The following is a 22813-nucleotide window of genomic DNA, read 5'->3' on the forward strand; positions in this document are numbered from 1 at the left end:
TTGGTCAAGTATTTATAAGTAATATTAAGCCTCTGAGTCAATTATCTGGGAAGTGGCTGCTAGGTATTTGGGAACTGGCAGGCATTATGGCAAACTGGAAAGAAATATGTTTATACCAAGGCATTAAATTAAAATAATACATTTGAATTAAGTTAACATATAAATATATATGTGAGATAGTCAGAGAAGAAAAACACTGTACAAAATGCTCAAATAAAACCACAGAAAGCAGAAAAAGGGTGGGGAGAAGAAAACAAAAAACAAGGGAAGGAAAAGGGTTAAATACAGTAAAGTATTAATCTAGCTATATCACTATTTACTTTTGGACATTAGGGATATAGTATGTGTGAGGTCCTAGGTTTAATGCCCAGTAAAATCACACACATACACACATACACAAGCACATGCACACACACTGGGGATGGGAAGATGGCTTAGCAAGTAGAAACACTTAATTTGAAAGCACAAGGACCTGGGTTCAAATCCCCAGAACCAACATAAAAAGCTGGGCATGCCCCACAGAAAAATTGTCAGACTTGCTGACTGCCAGCCAGCCTAGTTCAGTGACAGACCTTGTTTCAAGGGAATATGGTAGAAAGTGACAAAGCAAGACACCTGATGCTCTTTTCTCTGGCCTTTGTGAGACCATAAGTGTATTCACACACACCCACATACACACATCACACAGACACACACTACAGACACACATCACACACATACCACTCACACATATCACACACACCACACCACACACATCACACAGACACACACTACAAGCACACTACAGACACACACCACTGACACACCACACACACACACACACACACACACACACACACCATACACAGCATACATATTAGAAAAAAATGACAAATATTGTCAGGCTGGATTTTATTTATCATCATTGTTGTCGTTGTCTGTTTGTTCTGAGACAGGGTCTCTGTTCCCTGGCTGACCTGAACAGCTGGCCTCTAACACAGAGATCGTTCCTCTCTCTGCCTCCCCAGTGCTGAGATGAAGGCGAGCACCAGCATGCCTGGCTCCGACTGGATTTTAAAGTAAAGTAAGATGGAGTTCTGCTCTCCACAAGAGAACCACTTTGATTATGAAGATGCACACAGATAGAGAAAACAGAAAAGTCATCTTGAGCTAGTGCTCAACGGAAGAAAACCAATGCCTACTTTCAGGAAAAACTCTGGATAAGAAAAGTAGAACTGGAGGGTGGAGCTCAGTGGTGGAGCACTCACTTGGTGCTCGTGAGGTCGCGGGCTCAAGCCCCAGCAGCACAGGAGGGAAATTAGAGATAAAAGAGGCAGACAAGCTGATCAACAAGCCAATTCTTTTTGCTTTGTTTAGGGGATAAGCTCTCACTACGTAGCCCTGAACTCACAGAGATCCGCCTGCCTCTGCCTCCCGAGTGCTGGGATTAAAGGCGTGCGCCACCACCGCCCGGCTCTGTGCCATGTTTCTAACCATGTGCCAAAATACATGAAAGTAAAAACCACTGGAACTATAAGGGAAAGCAGATGACTCTCATACGGCTGAGACTTCAACAACCTCAATCAGAAATGAACAGATGCAGCAGGCAAAAGATCAGAAGGGAGCTGGCGCTCAGTAGCTTGAGGATCTGAGTTCTGTCCCCAGCACCCCTGTGGAAGAATACTCTGGTACTCCGGCTGAGGAGGCAGACACAGGAGGATCACTGAGGCTTGCTGGCCAGTCAGGCGAGCCAGATCAGCTCCAGAACAAGTGAGAGACACTGTTTCAGAGAAGTAACATGGGCAGCAATGAAGGAAGGCATCTGATGTTGACCTCTGGCCTTTCCACAGGTGCACACACATTCACATGTCTTTTGGCCCCCCCAGAAATCAGAAGGACAGAGCTGGACTCAGCATCAGCACTCAACGGACTGTGCCTGCCAGCTACAGTCAACACCACCCAGCAACAGCAGACTGCACATCCTTCAGCTCCTACGCAAGATCCATCAGGGTCGTAAATACACCTTACCTTTAAAAGAGGCCTGTGCCGGGCGATGGTGGTGCACGCCTTTAATCCCAGCACTCGGGAGGCAGAGGCAGGCGGATCTCTGGGAGTTCGAGGCCAGCCTGGTCTACAAGAGCTAGTTCCGGGACAGGAACCAAAAGCTACGGAGAAACCCTGTCTCGAAAAATCAAAAAAAAAAAAAAAAAGAGGCCTGCATACGTCTGCTTGTAGAGACAATCTACCAAAGGAGGAGGAGCTCACAGGAAAACACACAATTTGAACATCCCAATGATCTATTAAAGAAGCAGACTCGGTAACAACTAAGAGCCAGATTCAGAAAGGTTCATCGTAAATTCTACAGAATGTTGGAGAAAGGAATGGGGGCCGAAGGGTGTTTCAGGCAGGACATGGTGGAGTAGACCAGTAATTCCAGCACTCAAGAGGCGAAAGCACGGTCAGTAGTTCAAGGGCTTTCTGGACTATGGGACTGGGAAGATGGTTCAGTAGGCAAAAACATTTGTCATGCAAACATGAGCCTGAGTTACAATCTCCAGAAGCTAAAACTAACAGGGAGTAATAAGTTCAGGGATTCTATGGCAAGATAGGAGGTGAGAACGGAGAATTTCTACAAGCTCACTGGAGTATAGAGGCAAACAATGAGAGACCAACATCTGAGGTCGCTGTCTGACTTCCATACACACGCATACACTCACATGAACACACACATATATGTGAGCACACACTCAAGATTAATTCTGCTAATATCGTATCTAGCCAGGCATGGTGGCATACGCCTTTAATCCCACTTGGGAGGCAGAAGCAGGAAGAATTTCTATGAGTTCCAAGCCAACCAAGATTACATAGTGAGTCCTTGCCTCAAAACAAAGTAAAAAATAGTATTGTATCTACATTTATTTTTTAGGGTTATAGTGGGAGGGACACAAGTAGATCTCAGAGGACAATTTGGAGGAACTCGTCCTCTCAGTCAGCAAGCTTCCGAGAATTCAACTCAAGTCACCGGGATTAATGGTAAGTGTCTTACCCACCGAGTATCTCACCTGTCCTGAGCTGGACTGTAAAGGTGCCTCAAAGGCCCTCTCTGCCTGCTCGCTATGCTCCGTGTGCTTGTGTGTGTACAGAGAGAGTGAAAATTGCTACAACATTTATCAGTGATAAAATGCTGAGAATAAGATGTGGCTGTTGAGCACTCTTGGCTAAAATAAAGACATTTACAACACTCCCTCTAAGGTTCAGGGAACATTGCTGCTGAGGGAAAAAAATGTGAGAGCCAGAAGAAGGTGAAGTGCCTCCTCTGACCTCTGTGCAATCACTGTGAGCATGGACCTACAGCACCTTCAGTATCTGCACGGGGCTGCACAAGATGGGCTCCTGTCAACTGTCAGTCACCCTGTGAGCATGGACCTACAGCACCTTCAGTATCTGCACAGGGCTGCACAAGATAGGCTCTGTCAACTGTCAGTCATGGGTGGAGCAGCGCCCCTTACCCCTGAACTACGGGCTGCCGACAGATTCTGGGAGTGGAACAGTCACTGTCTTCAGCTGTGTTCCCAATGCTGCGCTCACCAGTTTCAACAGATAGCCCCAAACCCATGGTCACGCAGGTGGCCCTGGTTAAACTAAGTGGGTCACAAAACAAAACGAACAAACAAGAATGTGGGAAAGAGATGTTTAATGGGAAGTGGTGGCTTACGCCTTTAATCCCAGCATTTAGGAGGCAGGGCAGGCGGATCTCTGTGAGTTCGAGGCCAGTCTGGTCTATAGAGCAAGTTCCAGGCAGCCAGGACTATGCAGAGAAACCCTGTCTCAAAACAAACAAACAAGAAAAGATGTTTAGTGAAGACAGAGCTGTAGACAAGATAGTCAGAGGAGGACAGGAGAAGATGGGAGTGGTCAGCACACATTACATATATGTATGTAACTGCCAAAGGGAAAATTTAATTAACAAAAATATTCCAGAATAAAGCAGCAAAAATACCTTTGGTTTTTTGTTTGTTTGTTTGAGATGGGGTTTCTCTGTGTAGCCCTGGCTTCCTGGAACTCACTCTGTAGACCATGCTGGCCACGAATTCACAGAGATCTGCCTGCCACTACCTCCCAAATGATGGAATTAAAGGCCTGTGCCACCACCGCCCAGCTGATACAACTCTCACAGATGGCCACAGAGCAAAGAACTCACAATGTGGGCATGTTGAGAAGGACCCACAAACCCCACCGGGAAATGTATCAGGCCTCAGGAGGCCTGAAGGTGCTCTAACTACCATGGCACTGGGGACATTTGGGAAGAGCATGGGTACCCCGAGGCTCTCTGGGAGGGTCAGCCTCTACACGGGAAACTAACTGTGGAGTGTGATCACAGAACTGGGCCCCCAGGACAGAGAAGCCACAGGCCAGGAACTGTACAAGCCAGGCAAGAGCAATTCATCAAGGGCAGGCCAGGCAGGTTGGGCTGGTAACATGCAGCAAAGTCAACATGACAGCGGGACACCTGAGCATCTGGCTCACTGAATGGTGCAGTCCCTCGGAGCAAGAGAGATGGAGCCAACGGTCCACTGTATAATTTATAAGCCATACAGAAACGGGCAAGCAGAGGGCTTCTAGAACAAAGTACCAACCTGACTACTCCTAGTTCTGAAGCAGCTCTTACACCCTATGGTGATCGAGAGGCAAAGCCTGAAGGGGAAGGATTCCAACTTTCTGAAGAGAGTTTTGTAGACCAGGCTGGCCTTGAACTCAGAGATCCGCCTGCCTCTGTCTCCCGAGTACTGGATTAAAGGCATGCGCCACTACTGACTGGCTCTAAAGGTTATTTTGTTGACTTGGGCACATGTAACTGAGAAAATGATAATCTTCAAAGGTTTCTGGAATAAAAGTTATAGGTGATGTTGACACTTAAGAGACAGACACTGCCAACAAGCCCTGTGTGTGGTGTGGACATACAGAAGTTGGGGAGTCACTGTGTGAATGGGTCTACCTTCTAGGGTCCCCTGGATAAAAGAGAGCTGCTGACCCACCACTTACTGAACACAGGACATAATCCTCACATTGGCCCTCTGATTTGTGAGTTACTCAAGCGGAAGAGGCCATGTGGAACTCCTAAAACCCATCTCAGCCCGAAACTGCAGAGCAAAGTGGTGACGCAAAGCCAGTCCCGCTGCCTGTGGGACACGCAGTGAATGAAAGTCCATCGCAGGCCTGGAGTCCACTCAGACACCCATGCCCCATGAGCGAGCAGCACACCAACACAAGCCAGAGGTCAGCATGGGATGGAAAACGCCTCACTTGGTGACGGTTTTGTGAGCGTTATGCAAGAACATCTGTGAAGATGGTAAACACGCTGCTGTATGGACCTAGCACTCACAAAGCTAAATAGTTCCTTAAAGAACCACACTGGTGCTGGGCGGTGGCGGCGCATACCTTTAATCCCAGCACTCAGGAGGCAGAGGCAGGCGGATCTCTGTGAGTTTGAGTCCAGCCTGGTCTACAGAGTGAGTTCCAGGACAGCTTCCAAAGCTACAGAGTGCTGGGATTAAAGGCGTGTGCCACCACCGCCCAGTTCATCTACACATCTTGCTACACTGCTCAGGAATTAGTCTTGCTCATGCACTGCCTGTTTTTTGTTTGTTTTTGTTTTCTTTTTACTTGCCTGTGTTATTTACCATTTTATTTACTGAATAATTTAGTTGGCTTTTGTTTTTTTGAGACAGGGTTTCTCTGTGTAGCCCTGGCTGTCCTGGATCTCACTGTGTAGACCACACTGGTCTCCAACTCAGGGATCCATCCACCTCTGCCTTCCAAGTGCTGGGATTAAAGGTGTGCGCCACGGCGACCAGCTGGCTATTTGCTACTTTAAATTAATATTATCACCAATAATCATTTCTTGCCCCTCTTCCCAGGATAGCCTTGAACTCTTGGGCTCAAGTGATCCTCCCCTCACTCTGTTGAGCAGCTGGAATCACCACCTTACCCGGCTATACATAAGCAAGCTTTCATTTATTTTTGTTTGTTTTGGAGATGAGGTCACTATGTACCCTGAGGTAGCCCGGAACTTCCTCCGTAGATTAGACTGGCTTTGACTCATGGAGAGCCACCTGCTTCTGACTCACACACTTGTGCACAGGCACACATACACACGTGCTTGTAAAAACTACTCTGAATATGCAGATACCATTTTCATACCAATAAAATCATGCAGCTCAGTTTGATAAAAGGCTTAGAAACGCAAGTGTTGAGTAGCTAATAGCTAATATTGAGGTTTTAAGAAAGCGGTAGACTCCCTTGTGACATCAGGATGTGAGCCCCGTGCTCTGCATCCTCAGAGGTACCGGGTGTTGCCACTGTTTTATTTTTGGCATTTTGTTAGCAGTGTGCTAATAGCCACTGTGGCTTTTGTCAGCACCTCCATGATGGTTAGACTTCATCCCTAAATACCACTTCCCGTATGCCCTTCCCTGCAGGATCCAGCTGAACTGCTTTAACACTGAATCTGGAAAGGGGATCTAGATACTAGTCTTAGTCAGATACGTGGTTCCAAATATTTCCTCTCTGTCTGTAGTATGTCTTCTCATCTTTTCTTTTGTGGTATGAGGACAGACCCCAGGGTCCTCTGCAAACTAAGGAGACATTCTACTGCTATTTTATCCTCACATACAGGCTGAAGTATTTGCATTTTGAAAGTCTGGATGACCAGTTTTTCTTTCTGGTGTCATCTAAGAACTCTGCCTAACCTGACACCATGAATTGTTTTCTGTTCCTCTGCAATGCCCTTACCAGTTTTAGAAGTGGACACTTAAGCCCACAGTCCCCTCTAAGTTTACTTTTGTGAAGGTATAAAGTGTTGAGCAAGGTCCCTTTTTGTCTCTATCGTCCCTCACCTCCACTGGCTTCCTTCTTTCCATTCATGGGTTCCCACAGCCCGTCACCCCTCCTGCTCTCTCTGAGCTTACAGCTTCATATATTTTTATTAATTTATTTCCATTCTAGGGGTCATCACACATCCTGACCGGTCTCCCTGAGACATAAGACGTCAAGCAGTCAGGCTAAGGGTCTGGGCCCTGAACACGCAATGGCTCCTGGGCCCAGAACAAGCACAAGCCATCTTCTGCAAATGGGGAAGCCATGGTTTCCCTGTTCTACAAGCCTTTTCAAGAGACAAAGTGGCACACTACCACAAAGGATCAGAAACCAGAGTTAAGGACGGGCTGGTTTGGGGGTTTCCAGTTATTATCCCGAGGCAAGAAAGCGGGTAGGGCACAGGCTAAGGCACCTGTGTGGAGCTGGCAATGGGCTGTTTGGCAGGAGTGCCCTGTGGCCCACGGTGACTTACCTTCACCTCCTTCTCAATATAGTCGCTCAGCAGTCTGTCTGGCTCGACGCGCTCAGGTAATGACAGCACCACAGTGTGCAGAGGGCGCCTCTCTGTCACCTTCTCATGGGCTTTCTTATCTCTACTCTTTTCACCTTTTAGGAATACTCGTTTAAATGGCGACACAATTCCAGGCTGCAGGCAGAAACGGCAATGATTGGAGTTCATTATTCACACATTTGTGCTGTACCTACTAACAAACAGAAGTGCCCAAAACGATTAGCACAGTCGCCATGAAAACGGGGACTGACCACAGCAGCCTGTGAGGGAGGACCAAGAGCCACGAGGCTGCGGCATGGCTCTACGCTAGCTCACACGCCTGGGAGGGTAGTGTCCAAGCAGATACAGCACGGAGGACAGAATAGCCTGTAATGGCTCCCCTAACACTCAGATGGCAACTCTCACTGGAGTGAAGACAGGCAGGGGACAGTCCCCAGAAGACAGCAGCACAGCAGAGCTCCAACACTTCCAGCTCTGTGTGGGCCAGGTCATCACGGCTCTGAGACAGCAAGTGGGCAGGGGCTGCCACCCACAAAGGTGTTTCCACAGTCAGGGGCAAATGAGCTCCAAGAAGTTCACGCGCCAGACTAGGGACTCGCGTGGCTCCTTCACTCTGCTAGAGCTCCAAGCTGGCCACCTACACTCACAGCCCTACATCCTGCTGGATGTGAGGTTAGTACCAGGGCTTTGAAGACAAAACCTACATGTAATCAAAAAGATCTTGTGAGCTAGGGAGCGGGGAAGCAAACCTAGTATTTCCTACCATGACCACAAACAGAAGCTATCCCCAGCTCTGCGGAAAGATGGCACTGCCGGCCATTTCTTCACTCGAGAAACCAAGACACTTCAATGTGTCCTCTGCAGGAGGTCACAGAAACCAAAGCCACGAGCAACGCAAGAAAGAAAAGGACGTCCTAGCTGTTTTCTCTCCAGTGCAGTAGACAGCAGCTGGGAGACCACAAGGGGCTCAGCTCTGACCTCCCCTTACTCCCCAAACAAACAAACAAACAGAAAATGTATAGACTAAATTATCAGACAGGACTCACAGGGTCCAGGGCTCCCTCCCAGGAGACCCTACATGGGGGCTGCTCCCCTGCCTCACTCTCAGGCTCGGCTCTCTGGCACTGGGCAAGAAACCAACAAGCAAACAAGATCCACCCAGCCCCAGCCTCAAAAACTCACCCTGACACCCTTCCCGCTCCTGCTGCCTCCTGCCACGGAAAGCTTCCCTGCCCCTTGGCTTCACATCCTTGACCCTCTGACATCTGGGTTTATTCCACTGGTCCACTGAAATGGACACAGATCCAGGAAGCCCACTCAGCAGTCAAAACAGCCCTGGTGCTAGAGCTGCGCGCTCACTGCCACCGTGCCCGCTCTCCCCACAAGTCCCCGCCAACTCAGGACCTCAGGCTCAACCCTTACCTGCTCTGATGTGGTCTGAGTTACCCTGCTTCCCACACAAGACAGTCAGCTGAGCTCTACTGTCTCTAAATGAGCCTCTGTCAGTCATCAAGAGCAGTTTGTGAGCAAGCTGTAGAAAGCTGAGTGATGATCTGATACATTGTAAATAAGTTTTACTTGACAACCCATCTCTTCTTCAAATGCTCTTTATAGCCTGGCGTCAAAGCTTCAGACTACAGACTGAGTAATAAAGAGGGGCCAGCATCTACCCACCTCTGCATCCGTGCACCCGAGGGAGAGTAAGACTGTGGCCCAGAGCTCTAAAGTATTTCCACTCACGTGGGCTGACTCGCTCATTGACCACACACACACACACACACACACACACACACACACACACACACACACAGTGAAATAAGATGCTAGGAACTATAACAGTTGGAACTCCGTGATGAGCACAGGAATCTCAGCTGCTTTTGAGACAGGGTCTCCTGTAGCTCGGGCTGGCTTCCAACTCACTGTATAGCTGAGAACTCTGAGCTTACATCCTGTCTCCAGCTCCCAAGCGCAAGTGCTAGGATTATAGGTTTGCACCACAACGCCCTTTTTTGTTTTTATGCAGTGCTAAAAACAGAACCCAGGGCTTTGCTCCTGCTGAGCAGGGACTATATCATGTGAGCTATATCCCATGCCCCTCCGTTGAAAAAAAATTATATTTCATAACAGTACATTCTTGAGAAGGATGAAGAACTGCTGCCTACCGCTGCCCACTCCTAAACTATGAAAAGATGTAAATACACACAATGTCATGAGAACTGAGATCCACAGAAGATGACAAACACCAGAGAGGACAGAAAGCACTTCTAGAAGAGTCTTTGAGATACGTTAAGTCAGGCTATCTTTGGGACCCTTCCATTTCATTCTCCTCAAGCTCCCACAGGCTTTCTTTCAGGCCCAGGGTGAGTTTAGACAAGAGGTGGACAGGGCAGGGGCACTTGGACAGGATGACCTCAGTGTGGGGTTCGTACGGGAGAACAGTGGGAAATGGTAATTTGAGACTCATCAGACAACCTGACAGTGAACTGTGGGCTAGAGATGACCCCCAAACGTAGTGACACATTTGAACAACATACAAGTCATGTTTCATCTCCCTGGTGGAGAGAGCTGTGATTTCTTTACCATGGCACCACCTGTGACCAGACGGTACTCCAATTATACTAAATGTGTATTCCTGACTGCTTCTTCTTCCTGAGTTCTTAAACATCCACGTGTTCATGGTCCATAAACCTGACCCTCCAGAAGCACCAAGCACAGGCACAGTACTTCACTCTGGTCAGGACAGAGTGTCCGTCCCCACCCACTCCCCCTGCAGCCTCACAGCGCCTTCTCTCCACAGCAGTTCCGGGTAGCGGACAGTGACCGAAGGCTGGCTCCCATACACAGGCGGCTCAGCTGTCAGTCAGGGCTTCCAGAAGCTGTCTGTTAGTCCAGCTCAGTACTAAATTACACAAGGAAGCAACAGGAAACCAACTGTGAAACCAGAAGTTTGCCAAGATCAATCTCTAACCAAGAAGCTCTCACCAAATCAACAGGCCACTTTCACTGTGACTCTAACAGCGATACGCAGCTCATAAAACAGAATCTGTGTTGGCAAGAACCCCGGGTGTGTCTTGTAATCCCAGCCCAAAAGACAGACTATAATGAGGCGACACTGGCTAGAACTCTTCAAGGCAAAGAAACGAGGCCAGCCCGATGCCCCTAAATATGCCCTTCACTGTCTGAGAGTCCATTCTTTCAGTTCTGCACATGCCCAGCCAAGTGCCCTACCCATGAGCTGTATGCCCATCCCTGCCTCTGGCAGCTTGCGTGACCTCCAGCATCCAGTATGTGGCCTATAAGTAGCCAGTACAGGCTTCAATAAATAATAAATCCCAATGCAGACCCTAGATCAGGAGTCCAAGGCGGCTGTGGACAGAATAGTCTCTGCCCTTGAGAGGGCTATAGTGAAGCAGAAAAATTAGGACAGGAGCAGAGCAAGAGAAACTAAACTCTAGTCAAAACAGCAGCAGCTGAGCAGACGTTGATGCTAAACCACCCTGTTTTTGTGCTACCCTAAGCGGTAAGGAACAAGGAGAGCTGAATGGAAGCAATGTCACCCTTGGTCCACTCACAGACTAGCCAAAGAAAGCGCAATCCCTAAATCCCAAGCCTGAGTCGTGTGGAGGCACCTCCAGTGCCTCTTGGACTTGGGCCTTCGGGTCTAAGGAAGCACAGACACCGCGGATTGCAACGACCGCCCCCCGCTCCCCATCCATGGCCTCACTTTCCTAGATTTCAGTTACCCACAGTCGACTGTGACTGGTAAGGATTAGATGGAGAACTCCAGAAATTAACAATTTGTAAGTTTGGAATACGTTTACTGCAGGACAATGTTACAATTATTATACAGTAATCTCTAGTGCTCATCTCTTATACATAGAACTTCAGCACAGGGAAAGGTCTAGATAGACACCGGGCTTAGTACTGCCATCAGTCTCGAGCATCCACCTTCAATGCAGCCGTGGAGACAGGGACAACACTGTGTGAAGGGAGACCCTGGAGCTGAGCCTGGGTACAAGTTCTGCACGCTCTTCTTTATCTCCAATGCCTCAAATGATTGTAATTTGTTCTTACAATGCAGAACACTGAGGCTGAGACGTTCCTCTGCAGGCATCACTGTGACATCCCGATAGAGTGACTGGCGCTCTAAGAGGGCTGACCAACATGTTAGTGCTGCCTCAGCTCCCAGCTAAGACAGCAGGACGGGAGGACAGCATTCAGACAGCCCAGAAACAAAGATGCTCCTGAACAAGGAGGGGGAGTGCGATGCTGAGGTAGGAAGATCGGGAAGAATGCAAGATCAAGGTCAGACTGGATCTCAAAATAAAACACCGTGCTGAGGGTGCACCAGGCGAGCAGAGCTCCTGCCTAGCACGAGAGAACCACTAGATTCCATCCCCAGTACTACACAGGGAAAGGAGGGGAGGGTGCATCTCAGATCTGAAGCTGTTTTTTTGTTTCACCGGCTTGTTTATTAGCCTATTTTCAGTTGGTTTCTTTTCAAGACGGTTTATGCTGTAGCTCAGGCTGGCTGAGAACAGAATTATGCCAACTTTCCTGCTTCAGACTTCTGAGTGCCGCGATTACAGCTGAGAGCCACCACACCAGCTCTTAACATGAACATGCAAAAGGAAATCCTGTCTAGAAAGTCAATGATCTGGGCCTGGTGGCACAGAGACAGGAGAATCTTTGTGAGTTCAAGGCCAGCCTGGTCTACATGGTAAATTCCAGAACAGATCGGACTACACAGAGGAATCCTGTCTCAAAAAAAAAAAAACCCAAATAAATAAACAGACAAATAATTAATATTTTGATGTATGGAGTCAAGATCCCAAAATGATCATAGAGTCATTAATTTGTTGTGATGTCCTGCAGATCAATACACAGAGATTAAAAGGCAGATTTAGCAACTGCTATTATTCATTCACTGTGTTACTGGAACCAGAAGAGCAGCAAGGTGAGTGGAATCCCAGCATAGGCCAAGACTTCCAGACCAAGTCTTTCCTGTAGAAACTGAGTCCTCGGGGCTGAAGGGGCAAGCCAGGATCCAAGACACACAGCTGGGAAAAGGAACACAGAACACAGGAATCAAGTCCTCGACACACTGTGCAAATTTTTCTAGATTCTCCCTGAAAAGGCCCCTTGGCTCCTGACAATATTTTTTCACTACTGGCCATCTTAGCCAAAAACAGTTCAAGTTGGAAAAGAGAATAGGCTTGTAGCTCAGCAGCACAGTTACTACCTCACCAGCAAACAAGAAACCGCTTTACTCTCTAGTGCCACAGAAAGAAAAAAAGTGTGTGTGTGGAAGGAGGGATGTGGTTAGAAACCTAAGAACCACCACCACAACCCAGGGAACCATGGCGGCACACCCCATGATGTTGGTCCCAGAGAACCATGGCGGCACACCCCATGATGTTGGTACAGCTTGTGACACTGGCACTTGGAAGCAAGAGGATTTTGAGTTTGATGCCTGCCTGGGGTATTTTTGAGATCCTATCTCAAAAATACACAGATCTCTGAAACTAACTCACTCTGATCTTCTCATGTAGTAACTCTGCCCTCCACATGCACCATGGCATGGACACAGACACACAGACAGATAGACAAATACACACACACACACACACACACACACACCCATGAAAAGACTCCTGGGAAGTGAGCTCTTTCTTTGAGGATGGAAGTAAATAATACAGCCACATATTTTAACTGGGTTCAGTATGAAGTCCTAAGCTCAGCACATTATCTGGACAAAGTGCTAGCAAGACCAATCTACAAGGAACAAATGAAGGTACAAAGAGGTGCAACAGTTTTGCAAGCCCTTGTGATTTAATCTTCACTATCAACTATTTGGTAGGTTTCATCTTATCCTAACACTACCTCCTCGGGTGGTGGTGGCGCCCAGCTTTAATTCCAGCACTCAGGACGTTAAGGCAGGTCGATCTCTGTGAGTTTGAGGCCAGCCTGGTCTACAGAGTGAGTTCCAGGATAGCCAGGGCTATAACACAGAGAAACTGTCAGGGGGAGAGGGGAGCAGACTACCTCAATGCCCAAAGCAAAAGGCCCTATGTATGCTTGCCACATGCCACACAACAGGACTGTACCGTGAAAGTGAAGGTACTGTCGTCTCCTCCCCTAATCTAACCAGAAGACAGTCAGAGCAGGCCTGGGAGGGATGGGGGGCCAGAAGAGACAAGAGGCTCAGAGGTCAATGTGAGCATCTGAGAAGGGGCTTCTAGGGAGGCAGGGAGAGCAGCAGGAGCTGATCCCCCTATCACTCCTCCCACATCTCATCCTGCCCAGGCTCCATCTTATACAAACTCCTGCCGGGCAGTGTTGGAGAATGCCCTTAATCCCAGCAGAAGCAGGCAGATCTCTGTGAGCTCAAGGCCAGTCTGGTCTACAGAGCGAGTTCCAGGCTCCAAAACTACACAGAGAAACCTTGTCTTGAAAAAACAAAAAACAAACAAAATTCCTAGTTGGAGCCTGGCACGGGCCTTTAATCCCAGCACTCTGGAGGTAGGAAACCTCTGTGAGTTCCAGGCCAGCCAAGACTACACAGTGAACTCTTGCCCCCAAAACCCCAAAAAACAAACAAAGAGCTCCTTCTACTGACCATGCTGCCTCACAGGTGGTAGCCCGCTTCAAGAGCTGTCTGCAACACCTGGGACAGATTCCCTCCCCTCACCCCTGCCTTGAGAAAATTAAGGCCTGAGGATGTTAACTCAGTCACCCAAAGCCCTTGGTTAAATCCCCAGGACTTCATAAAACCCAGGTGCAGTGGCACAAGTCTACCACCACAGCACTCTGGAGATCAGGGCAGGAAGACCACAAGTTCAAGGTCATCCTCAACTAATACCAGCCTGGGGAAAGGCTGTCTGTGAGACCCTGGGAAACGAAAAAGGGGGGGGGGGAATAAGTACTCCTGCCCCTACGAATGGAAAAAGAACCTTGGCATATGGACCAATGGGCACAACATGCCCGGCATGTTGTCTCAGTCCTGTCTCAGGACTCCCGAGTTCAAGACGAACGGAATCAAAAGGGATCTCTGCCTCCTATACCCTTCTGCTCTACTGATAAACCCGCAGAGGGCTATGCTGGCGTGGGCCTGGGTCCGTGCTGGCGGCCTAGTTCTGTTATGCACTCATGGATAAACTCCAGGCGTTCCAGATATGAGTTCCCGCACCTTCTCAACTTTTCCCCACCACCATTTTTCAACTGTGATCTTAGAATTCAATGGCCTAGAAGTCCACAAGGAAGTATTTTCCCTGGAAGACATAAAACCCATGACCTCTCATCCCTTTAGACGAGTGAGTGCAACAGCCTGGACCTCAGCTGAACGAGCCAGGCCCAAACCTTGCCACCACTCTCCTCCAGCACACGGTCTTCCAGCCTCAGCCTGGGAAAGTTGGTGAATGAACTCCACCCAGCGGCCCAGAGCAGGTCAGGGTCCCAGTGTGCAAGCTCATCTGGAAACGGCACGGATGTTTGCTTTTCACACTGGGTATGAACCTACCTCGTTCTCCATGGGAAATCTCCCGGGACACTCAGAGAAGTCCTTTGGAGGAATCCTGGCTCCTCCCCTTCTGCCGACAGTTGCCGTCTATTTCCTAGCCCTTCTGAGCTGGTTGAAAAATATGGTCAGAAGCTAAGCCCTCCCTCTGAAAAAACACGAGCGCACAGGAAGACCAGAAACCACAGCTTCCTTCTGCAAAGCTTACAGAAGTTGTTTACAGTTTTTAGAAAGCTTAAAGAGCCCCAGCACCCAGAAGCTGTTGGCCAGTTCCAAGAAGACTGCATGCAAAAGAGTCACACAATGTCGGACAACATCGCTCCGCTGCTCAGGGCAGTGGGAGCCCACAGGGAGCCCGCATCCCGTTTCCAGCCAACTCCGGCAATCAATTGATAGACGTTACTTCAGAAGTCTGGCCATTCTGCAGCTTCAAGTGCCAAAGCCACACAGGCAGAAGGCAGACACGCAGGACTACATCCACCAGAGAGGACCCGGGGCCCTCGGTGCTGGTGGCGGGACAAGGACAAGCCTGCTCCGCCATGCTGTTTCAGCACTTGTCCACAGCAGCCAGACCTTTACGGAGGCAGGGGCATGTCCAGGTGTGCCCAGGTGAAGGCTATATCTGTGTCTAAGTGCTCGCTCTAGAGCTGCCCAGGCCAGCAGACTCTCAAACTTAAGTCACCAACTTGCAACAAAGCAATGTGTGTTCATAAACAAGCTTGTCTTAATTGCCTCACAGTTAAACTTCCTCATCCAGGAAAGGAGAAGTTAAAACTGTTATTGATAAATGGTCCTTACAGCCAGGCAATCAAGTGGCAGAGGCAGGCAGATCTCTGAGTTCAAGGCCAGCCTGGTCTACAGAGTGAGTTCCTGGAACTATAGAGTAGTAGCCAGGGCTACACAGAGAAACCCTGTCTCAAAAAAAAACAAAACCATGCTGGGCGGTGATGGCACACGCCTTTAATCCCAACACTCGGGAGGCAGAGGCAGGCAGATCTCTGTGAGTTCGAGACCAGCCTGGTCTACAAGAGCTAGTTCCAGGACAGGCTCCAAAACCACAGAGAAACCCTGTCTCGAAAAACCAAAAAAAATAAATAAATAAAAAAAAACAAAACCAAAATAACATGAAAAAAAGGCCCTTACAACTGAGTATTACAGAATGGCTTGCAAATAGGAATAGCTGTTTAACTGGCTGATTAGTGTGACTCTCTCCTCTCTCTCTCTCTCTCTCTCTATCTATCTATCTATCTATATCAATCTATATCTAAATAGATTGATGAATGTAGATATCCTCAGACCAATAAACGAATGTAATAAAAATGCAGATGTTCCTAGCCCTATGGTGAATTAAGTCCTCAATAAATCCATAATAAATTAAGTCAAAATGCACTTGGCCCACCTAACCCCGTGTGGCTGTGTCTGCCCTGTGTCAGAACACCAATATCAGCCCCACCAGACAGCAGCACCTAACCCTAACCCAGCAGCAGCATTCTGTATAATCTACTGAACTCCACACACTGAAAGTGAAAACTTCTTGGGAACAACTGTGTGGGTATCTTCTGTGCCATCATAAAGCTGAAAATTCACTAAGTTAAACCATCCTACAGGGAGGGGCAGTCACTGTCTTATTAATTCCAGGTTGAACCAAATCAAAAGGCTAACACATGCAATCTCTCTTTGTCCATAAAAGGGGCAATTTTATAAAGTGTTGCTTCACTAGGGGGCTGGAGAGATGGCTCAGCGGTTAAGAACATTGCCTGCTCTTCCAAAGGTCCTAAGTTCAATTTCCAGCAACCACATGGTGGCTCACAACCATCTGTAATGAGGTCTGGTGCCCTCTTCTGGCCTGTAGGAATACACGCAGACAGAATATTGTATACATAATAAATAAATAAATATTAAAAAAAAAAAAGTGTTGCTTCACTGACCTACAACAAAGTTTAATCCTTCCTGGTTTCCAAACCCCTTACTGCAGACTACTTCTTTCACCTGTGTGCCAAAAACTCAGAAAGCATTCGGAGCAGGAGTGCAGTCCCACACACTCGTGACTCAGCACCTGACACCAGCTGGCCTGCCATGACCTTTTCAAGACAGGGTTTCTCTCTGTAGCAGCCCTGGCTGTCCTGGAACTCACTCTTGTAAACCAGGCTGGCCTCAAACTCAGAGATCCACCTGCCTCTGCCTCCTCAGTGCTGAGATTAAAGGCGTAAGCCACCACCACCCGACAACTATAAATAAATGATAGAATAAACAAATAAATAAAGTTTATGCCTATACCACTCTGAACCCGCCTATTCTCATCTGTCACGACCTCTGTAAAACCCAGAGCAATAGCCTTCTCAGGCTCCTCTCTAAATGTTGCCTTTACAGAAAGGAAGCAGGTAACACTGACCGTCAGAACAGATGGGGGGGGGGGGTCCAAGTGAGACACCAGGAGGCCACCTTGTTTTGTTATTCCAGGGGGCCCCTCCCAGGAAAACACCCACGACTAAGAAGGTAATTCTCACTAATTCCTCACACTAATCCGCTAATGAACACTATCCGTCCTGCACAAGCCAGTGGACCAGCATGACAGAGAAAGGCTACAGGGCAGAGAGGTGCCCAGGGCAAGCTGTTTGAGACCGACACCACTCAACAAGAACAGACTGCTACATAAAGAGAACAAGAACACTATCTTAGAAGTCACAAAAACTTCATTAGGATGATAAAAAACAGAACTAGGACCAAAAAGAGAGGCCTGGGATTGGACAGACTAGGTTTGGCTGACATCTGTCTGCTGCTTATATTCCAAAAACACAAATGTTCATTTTTATTTTGTGGTTCTGGGGATTGAAGCCTCAGGGCCCTTGCACCACTAAATATGCATTCCAGCCCTAATCCCACTATGACCGCTTTTACGAGCAAACCTTTGTGCCAGGAACTATGGCAAGACCTGCAATCTCAGCCCTCGAGAGGCAGCCGGAGGAGCAGAAGCTTAAGGCCAGCTTCGGTTACAGTGAGGGACAGCAGCGAAGGGATCCCATTCTCAGTAACAGAATCCTACTCAAAAACTGTGCCCTGGGCTGGAGAGACAGCTCGGCTGCTGAAGGTTAGTCTCATAACCGAAAGTACAAGGAAAACTGTTCTCCACCAGGCATGGTAGTACATACATAGTAGCACAGGAGACAGAGGCTGGCAGATTTCTATGAGTTCAAGACCAGACAACCAGGCTGGCTGAAGATACGCAGCAAGACCCTGTCTCAAAAAATTATAAACAACAACAAACCACTGCTCACTTGGTGATTATGGTCTTCTAGTCTTCTCAATATAAGAAGCTTATAGAAGTTTGTTTTCTCTTTTATTACCTAAGTATCTACTTAATTTTGGTCTGAAATCTAATAAAAAATATCTCTTCCTGGTCTTTACAGGAAGGTTGTTTTTGTTGATTTTTTAAAGAGTTACTTTGTTATGTGTGCAGTGTTCTGTCCGCATGTTTGCCTGTACATCAGAAGAGGGCACCAGATCTCATTGTAGATGGCTGTGAGCCACCATGTGGTTGCTGGGAACTGAACTCAGAACTCCTCAAAGAGCAGCCAGTGCTCTTAACCTTTGAACCATCTCTCCAGCCCCTTGTTGATTTTATTTTATGTGTATTCGTGTTTTGCCTGCATGTATGTCTGTGTACCCAGAACATGTCTGGTGCCTGATACCAGAAAAGGACATGGGATCCTCTGGAATTACAGACAATTGTGAGCTGCCATTGGGTCCTCTGGAAGGGCAGACAACGCTCTTAACACCAAGCTACCTTTCCAGCCTCCTATACGAAGTGTGCTGTGGTGATCAGTCTTAAACAACACTATTCAAAGCGAGTTTCTGGGAGCTTGGGCAAGGGTAAATGAGGTCAGAGTCACTCTGAGGAACAATGGGCAGAACAATGGGCTGGAGAAAAAAACAAGTTTCAGGGTGCTGAGACTTGCTTTGAATAAACAAGGCTAGCAGTCTTTTTTCTTTAAAAGACTTACTTTTATTACTTTTAAGAGTGTGCCCTGGTGGGGCTGGAGAGATGGCTCAGAGGTTAAGAGCACTGACTGCTCTTCCAGAGGTCCTGAGTTCAATTCCCAGCAACCACATGGTGGCTTACAGCCATCTGTAATGAGACCTGGCACCCCCTTCTGGCTTGCAGGCACAAGTGGAAGGAATGCTATACACATAATATAATAAATAAATAAATGAATAAATAAATTAATTAAAGAGTGTGCCCTGGTGACTACAAGCACCCAGAGGCCAGAGGTAGCGGCTCTCCCTGCAACACAGTACTAGGCAGCTGGGAGGCCCCTGTGGTGCTGGGAACTGAATGCACGCAGGTCTCTAGGAGCTGCCTCTCTGGCCAAGGCACTAGAGTGACCTCTTCTGTGAGACTCTCAGAAAATCACCAGTTTTTAAGTGGGAAAGGAGTGGGTGAAAGTCAAGATCAGACGCTCTCCGGCCTCAATCACAGGTGTATTTAGATTCCCATTTGAAATATCTCTACCAAGCCTGATGTGAAGGCTCAAGCCTTTAATCCCAGCACTCGGGAGGCAAAGGCAGAGACAGAGACAGGCAGATTTCTGTGAGTTCTAGGCCAGCCTGGTCTACATAAAAGTTTTAGGCCAGCTAGAGTGACACAGTGGGACCCTGTCTTAAGAAACAAAAAACAAGCCGGGTGGTGGTGGCGCATGCCTTTAATCCCAGCACTCGGGAGGCCCTAGCGGAGAACTACTATCAGTGTGCTAAGAATAATGAGCACAGCATTAAACTAGTGACTTACTGTTAGAGAATCTCCTGTCTGCAGAAGACGGTGACTAACAGAGACAGCAACTGACAATGTGCAGAGAACAGGAGGCTGCAGACCGCTCAGCCCTCAACAGAACATCTGGACTGCACCCCTCCTCCCAAGGCTCCAGGGATCATTGCGCAAGGAGAAGCAAGACTGTGAGAGCCAGAATCGGTGCATGGATACAAAGAGCCCTGTTCTCCAGCACAACAGGGAAGCTGCACACAGGAACTCACAGCGACTGTGACAGCAGGGACAGTCCCTGTGCGAGCTCAAGCCAGACCGAACCCCATCACGGTGAGGGGAGGAGGACTTGAAATGCCACTCGTACCTAGCAAGAGGAGTTACTGGCAAGTTATACCTGCTGGGAGAGGGAGGAACCGTTCTAACAGTGTTACCCCTTGTAGGTCAGCCATGACCCAGGGGAAGGCTACACACACACCCATGGCAGAACAAACTGGACTTGATGTGGGCGGGGAGAGAAAGCTGGAGGATAGGGAAGGAGGTAGAACATGGGAGAAGGGCGAATACAGTCAAACTCACTGTACAAGATTCTCAAAGAAACTATTTTTAAAAAAACAGTTATCTCAAACCACAGGAGGCAGAGGCAGGCGGATCTCTGTGAGATGAGGCCAGCCTGGTCTACCAAGCGAGTTCCAGGACAGGCTCCAAAGCTATAGAGAGATCCTGACTAGAAAAACCAAAACCAAACAAAGGCATCTCTATCACCCCTCTAAGGATCAGGGACCGATGCAGATGAGGAGGCAGAAGGAACGGAGAGCTGGAAGGTAAGGAGCGCTGTGAGAGTGCTGTCTTCTGAACTAACTCACAGCAGCTGTGGTGACCTCATCAACATTCCGTTCCTGGTGAGGAACTCAGGCCCCACCCTAGTGAAGAGTTACTGGGGGTTAGTAGATGTGAGGGGTTGGTACTATAGCTACAGGTAAGAACCCCGTGCTCTGGGAAATAACCCTACAACCACATTCAGGCAAGCAATCCTAATAAACTCTGAATGGAAAGTCAGCCACTCAGCAACTAAGAGCATTGCTCTTCTGAATACCGGAGTTCAGTTCCCAGCACCCACACGGGTGGCTCACAACCACCTGTGACACTCTATTCTAGACTTCACAGTCACTGCCTCAACATACACACACACGTACACATAACTCAAAGTATTCTGTAAACTCAGTGGATCATAACACACATAAACAGAGGTGCGTTAAAGAAGGAAGGGTTCAGAAATGCATTATGTAGATGTAAGAAATCGTCAGAGAATAGTCTTAATTTAAAAAAAAAAGACTCAGAACTACTTCAGATTCAAGCAGCTCAGAGGCATGTGAACCGAATGATCCTCCAACTGTAAGATCTATGTACTGGATCAATGAAGAACAGTCGAGGAAGCAACTAGCATATTGGAGCCGGCAAGCTGGAGCTAACGGAATGATTGCCAACTTCCTGACTGTCGTGGTGTCGGTGATGCAATGACAGGTGTCCCTGTGCCGAGGAACAGCAGTGCCCCTGTGCTGAGGGACAGCGATTAAAGGAAAGGAGGTCGTGCGTGCCTACAGCTCGCTCTCTCTGCTGTGCCCTTGCTTTGTCACTTTGCAGTGTATTTTGTTTTGTTCTGGAGACAGGGTCTCATTACACTCACCTGGTTTCAACCTGTGCTCTCGCTGCCCCTTCTCGGGCGTGCTGGAACTGCGGGCACGTACCACGACCTCTGCCTTACAACTTACTCTTAACTAGCTCTGAAATGGTAACAACGAGGAATCTCGGTAGAAGATAGATGGGTATTCTGTGTGATAGGAAAATGATTCATAAATTTAAAATTTCAACATAAAAGTTGAAAAGTCAATTGTTTAAAGGGAAAATTAAGTCAGTCACAGTGACACATAACTGTAACCCCAACACTTGGGGGAGGTGGAAGCAGAAGGAGCAATTTGGGACTGTCCGGCTTTGGCTGTATAGTGAGTCACTTGTGACGCTGTCTCAAAAAGTAACAGCACTGACATAATGCTGGCATTGCAGCACACATACAAGTCAAACACCCTGGGAACTGCTCCAAGTACTGAATGAGGTTTAACTGACTGATACCACTAACAGTTTCCACACCGCACAAGAAAAGTGACAGAAAAACACCGACTTACGGCAGTCTGTCACAAACTACAGCTGAGTGCCATAGTCCCTAAAGACGACACACATAGCTCAGCAGAACTAGAACACAGTACCTAGTGCTCTAAAGACAGGAAACAAAGATCAACTAAAATACTGGGGAAGGAAGATAAGCAGAAAATCAAATCCAAAAGACTCCAGGAGGGGCTGGAGAGATGGCTCAGTGGTTAAGAGCACTGGCTGCTCTTCCGGAGGTCCTGAGTTCAATTCCCAGCAACCACGTGGTGGCTCACAACCATCTGTAATGAGGTCTGGTGCCCTCTTCTGACCTGCAGGCATACATGGAGGCTGAACACTGTGTACATAATAAATAAATAAATAAATAAATAAATAAATCTTTAAAAAAAAAAAAAGACTCCAGGAAAGTGGGAATGGGAGAGAGGGGAGAGTAAAAGGGGAAGGGAGAGAGGGAGGGAGGAAGGGAGAGAAAGAGAGATCTGAAAGGAGGAAGTGTGATGAGGAAGAACAGAAAAGAGCCCAGCAGGCAAGCCAGTCAACCCAAACCTTTGGTTTAAACACAGCTACAAGGCAGAGTTTTCCTGTTAAGAAGGGAAACTGGGATTGATCTCTACACCCACACATAAAACAGAAGAGCAACACAACTCACATACACACATTAAATGGGAATGGGAATTAAAGGACAACTAGCCTAGGCATTTAAGTCCCAAACTCAGGAAGTTTAGGCTGAAAGAGCTCTAGTTAAAGCCAGTGTGTCTGTATAATGAGAAGCTGGGAAAGAAGAAAAGTGGGGAAGAGGGGAAGGAGGAACAGAAGAAATTCAGTGGGAAACAGTTTGGTATTATCTCATAAAGCTGAATATGGCTAGGTATGGTGGGTCACAACTGTAATCCCCATACTCCGGAGGCCAAGGCAGAACTGTTGGGAGTGGTTCAGGTCTGCCTGAGCCACACAGTGAGACCTCATCTCAAAAACAAATAAGAACAGACGCAACAGTTCACGCCTTTGA

The 22813-nt window shown here is 47.9% G+C and overlaps 1 protein-coding gene across 2 annotated transcripts in view; it reads right to left on the reverse strand.

Moving 5' to 3' along the window:
* Positions 1-22813, reverse strand: part of Ccm2 (CCM2 scaffold protein) — a 55609-nt gene that overhangs the window by 20553 nt on the left and 12243 nt on the right. The window contains exon 2 of one of the 2 annotated variants that reach the window (XM_041669260.1): positions 7328-7501. The exons of the other annotated variant lie outside the window; for it this stretch is intronic. Coding sequence (XP_041525194.1) covers positions 7328-7501 — 174 coding nt within the window. The remainder of the gene's footprint in view (positions 1-7327; positions 7502-22813) is intronic. 2 annotated transcript variants of the gene reach the window in all.

The sequence above is a fragment of the Microtus oregoni genome, unplaced genomic scaffold (assembly GCF_018167655.1).
Source record: "Microtus oregoni isolate MIOR12 unplaced genomic scaffold, Mior012 000019F_ref0000042, whole genome shotgun sequence".
NCBI lineage: Eukaryota > Metazoa > Chordata > Mammalia > Rodentia > Cricetidae > Microtus > Microtus oregoni.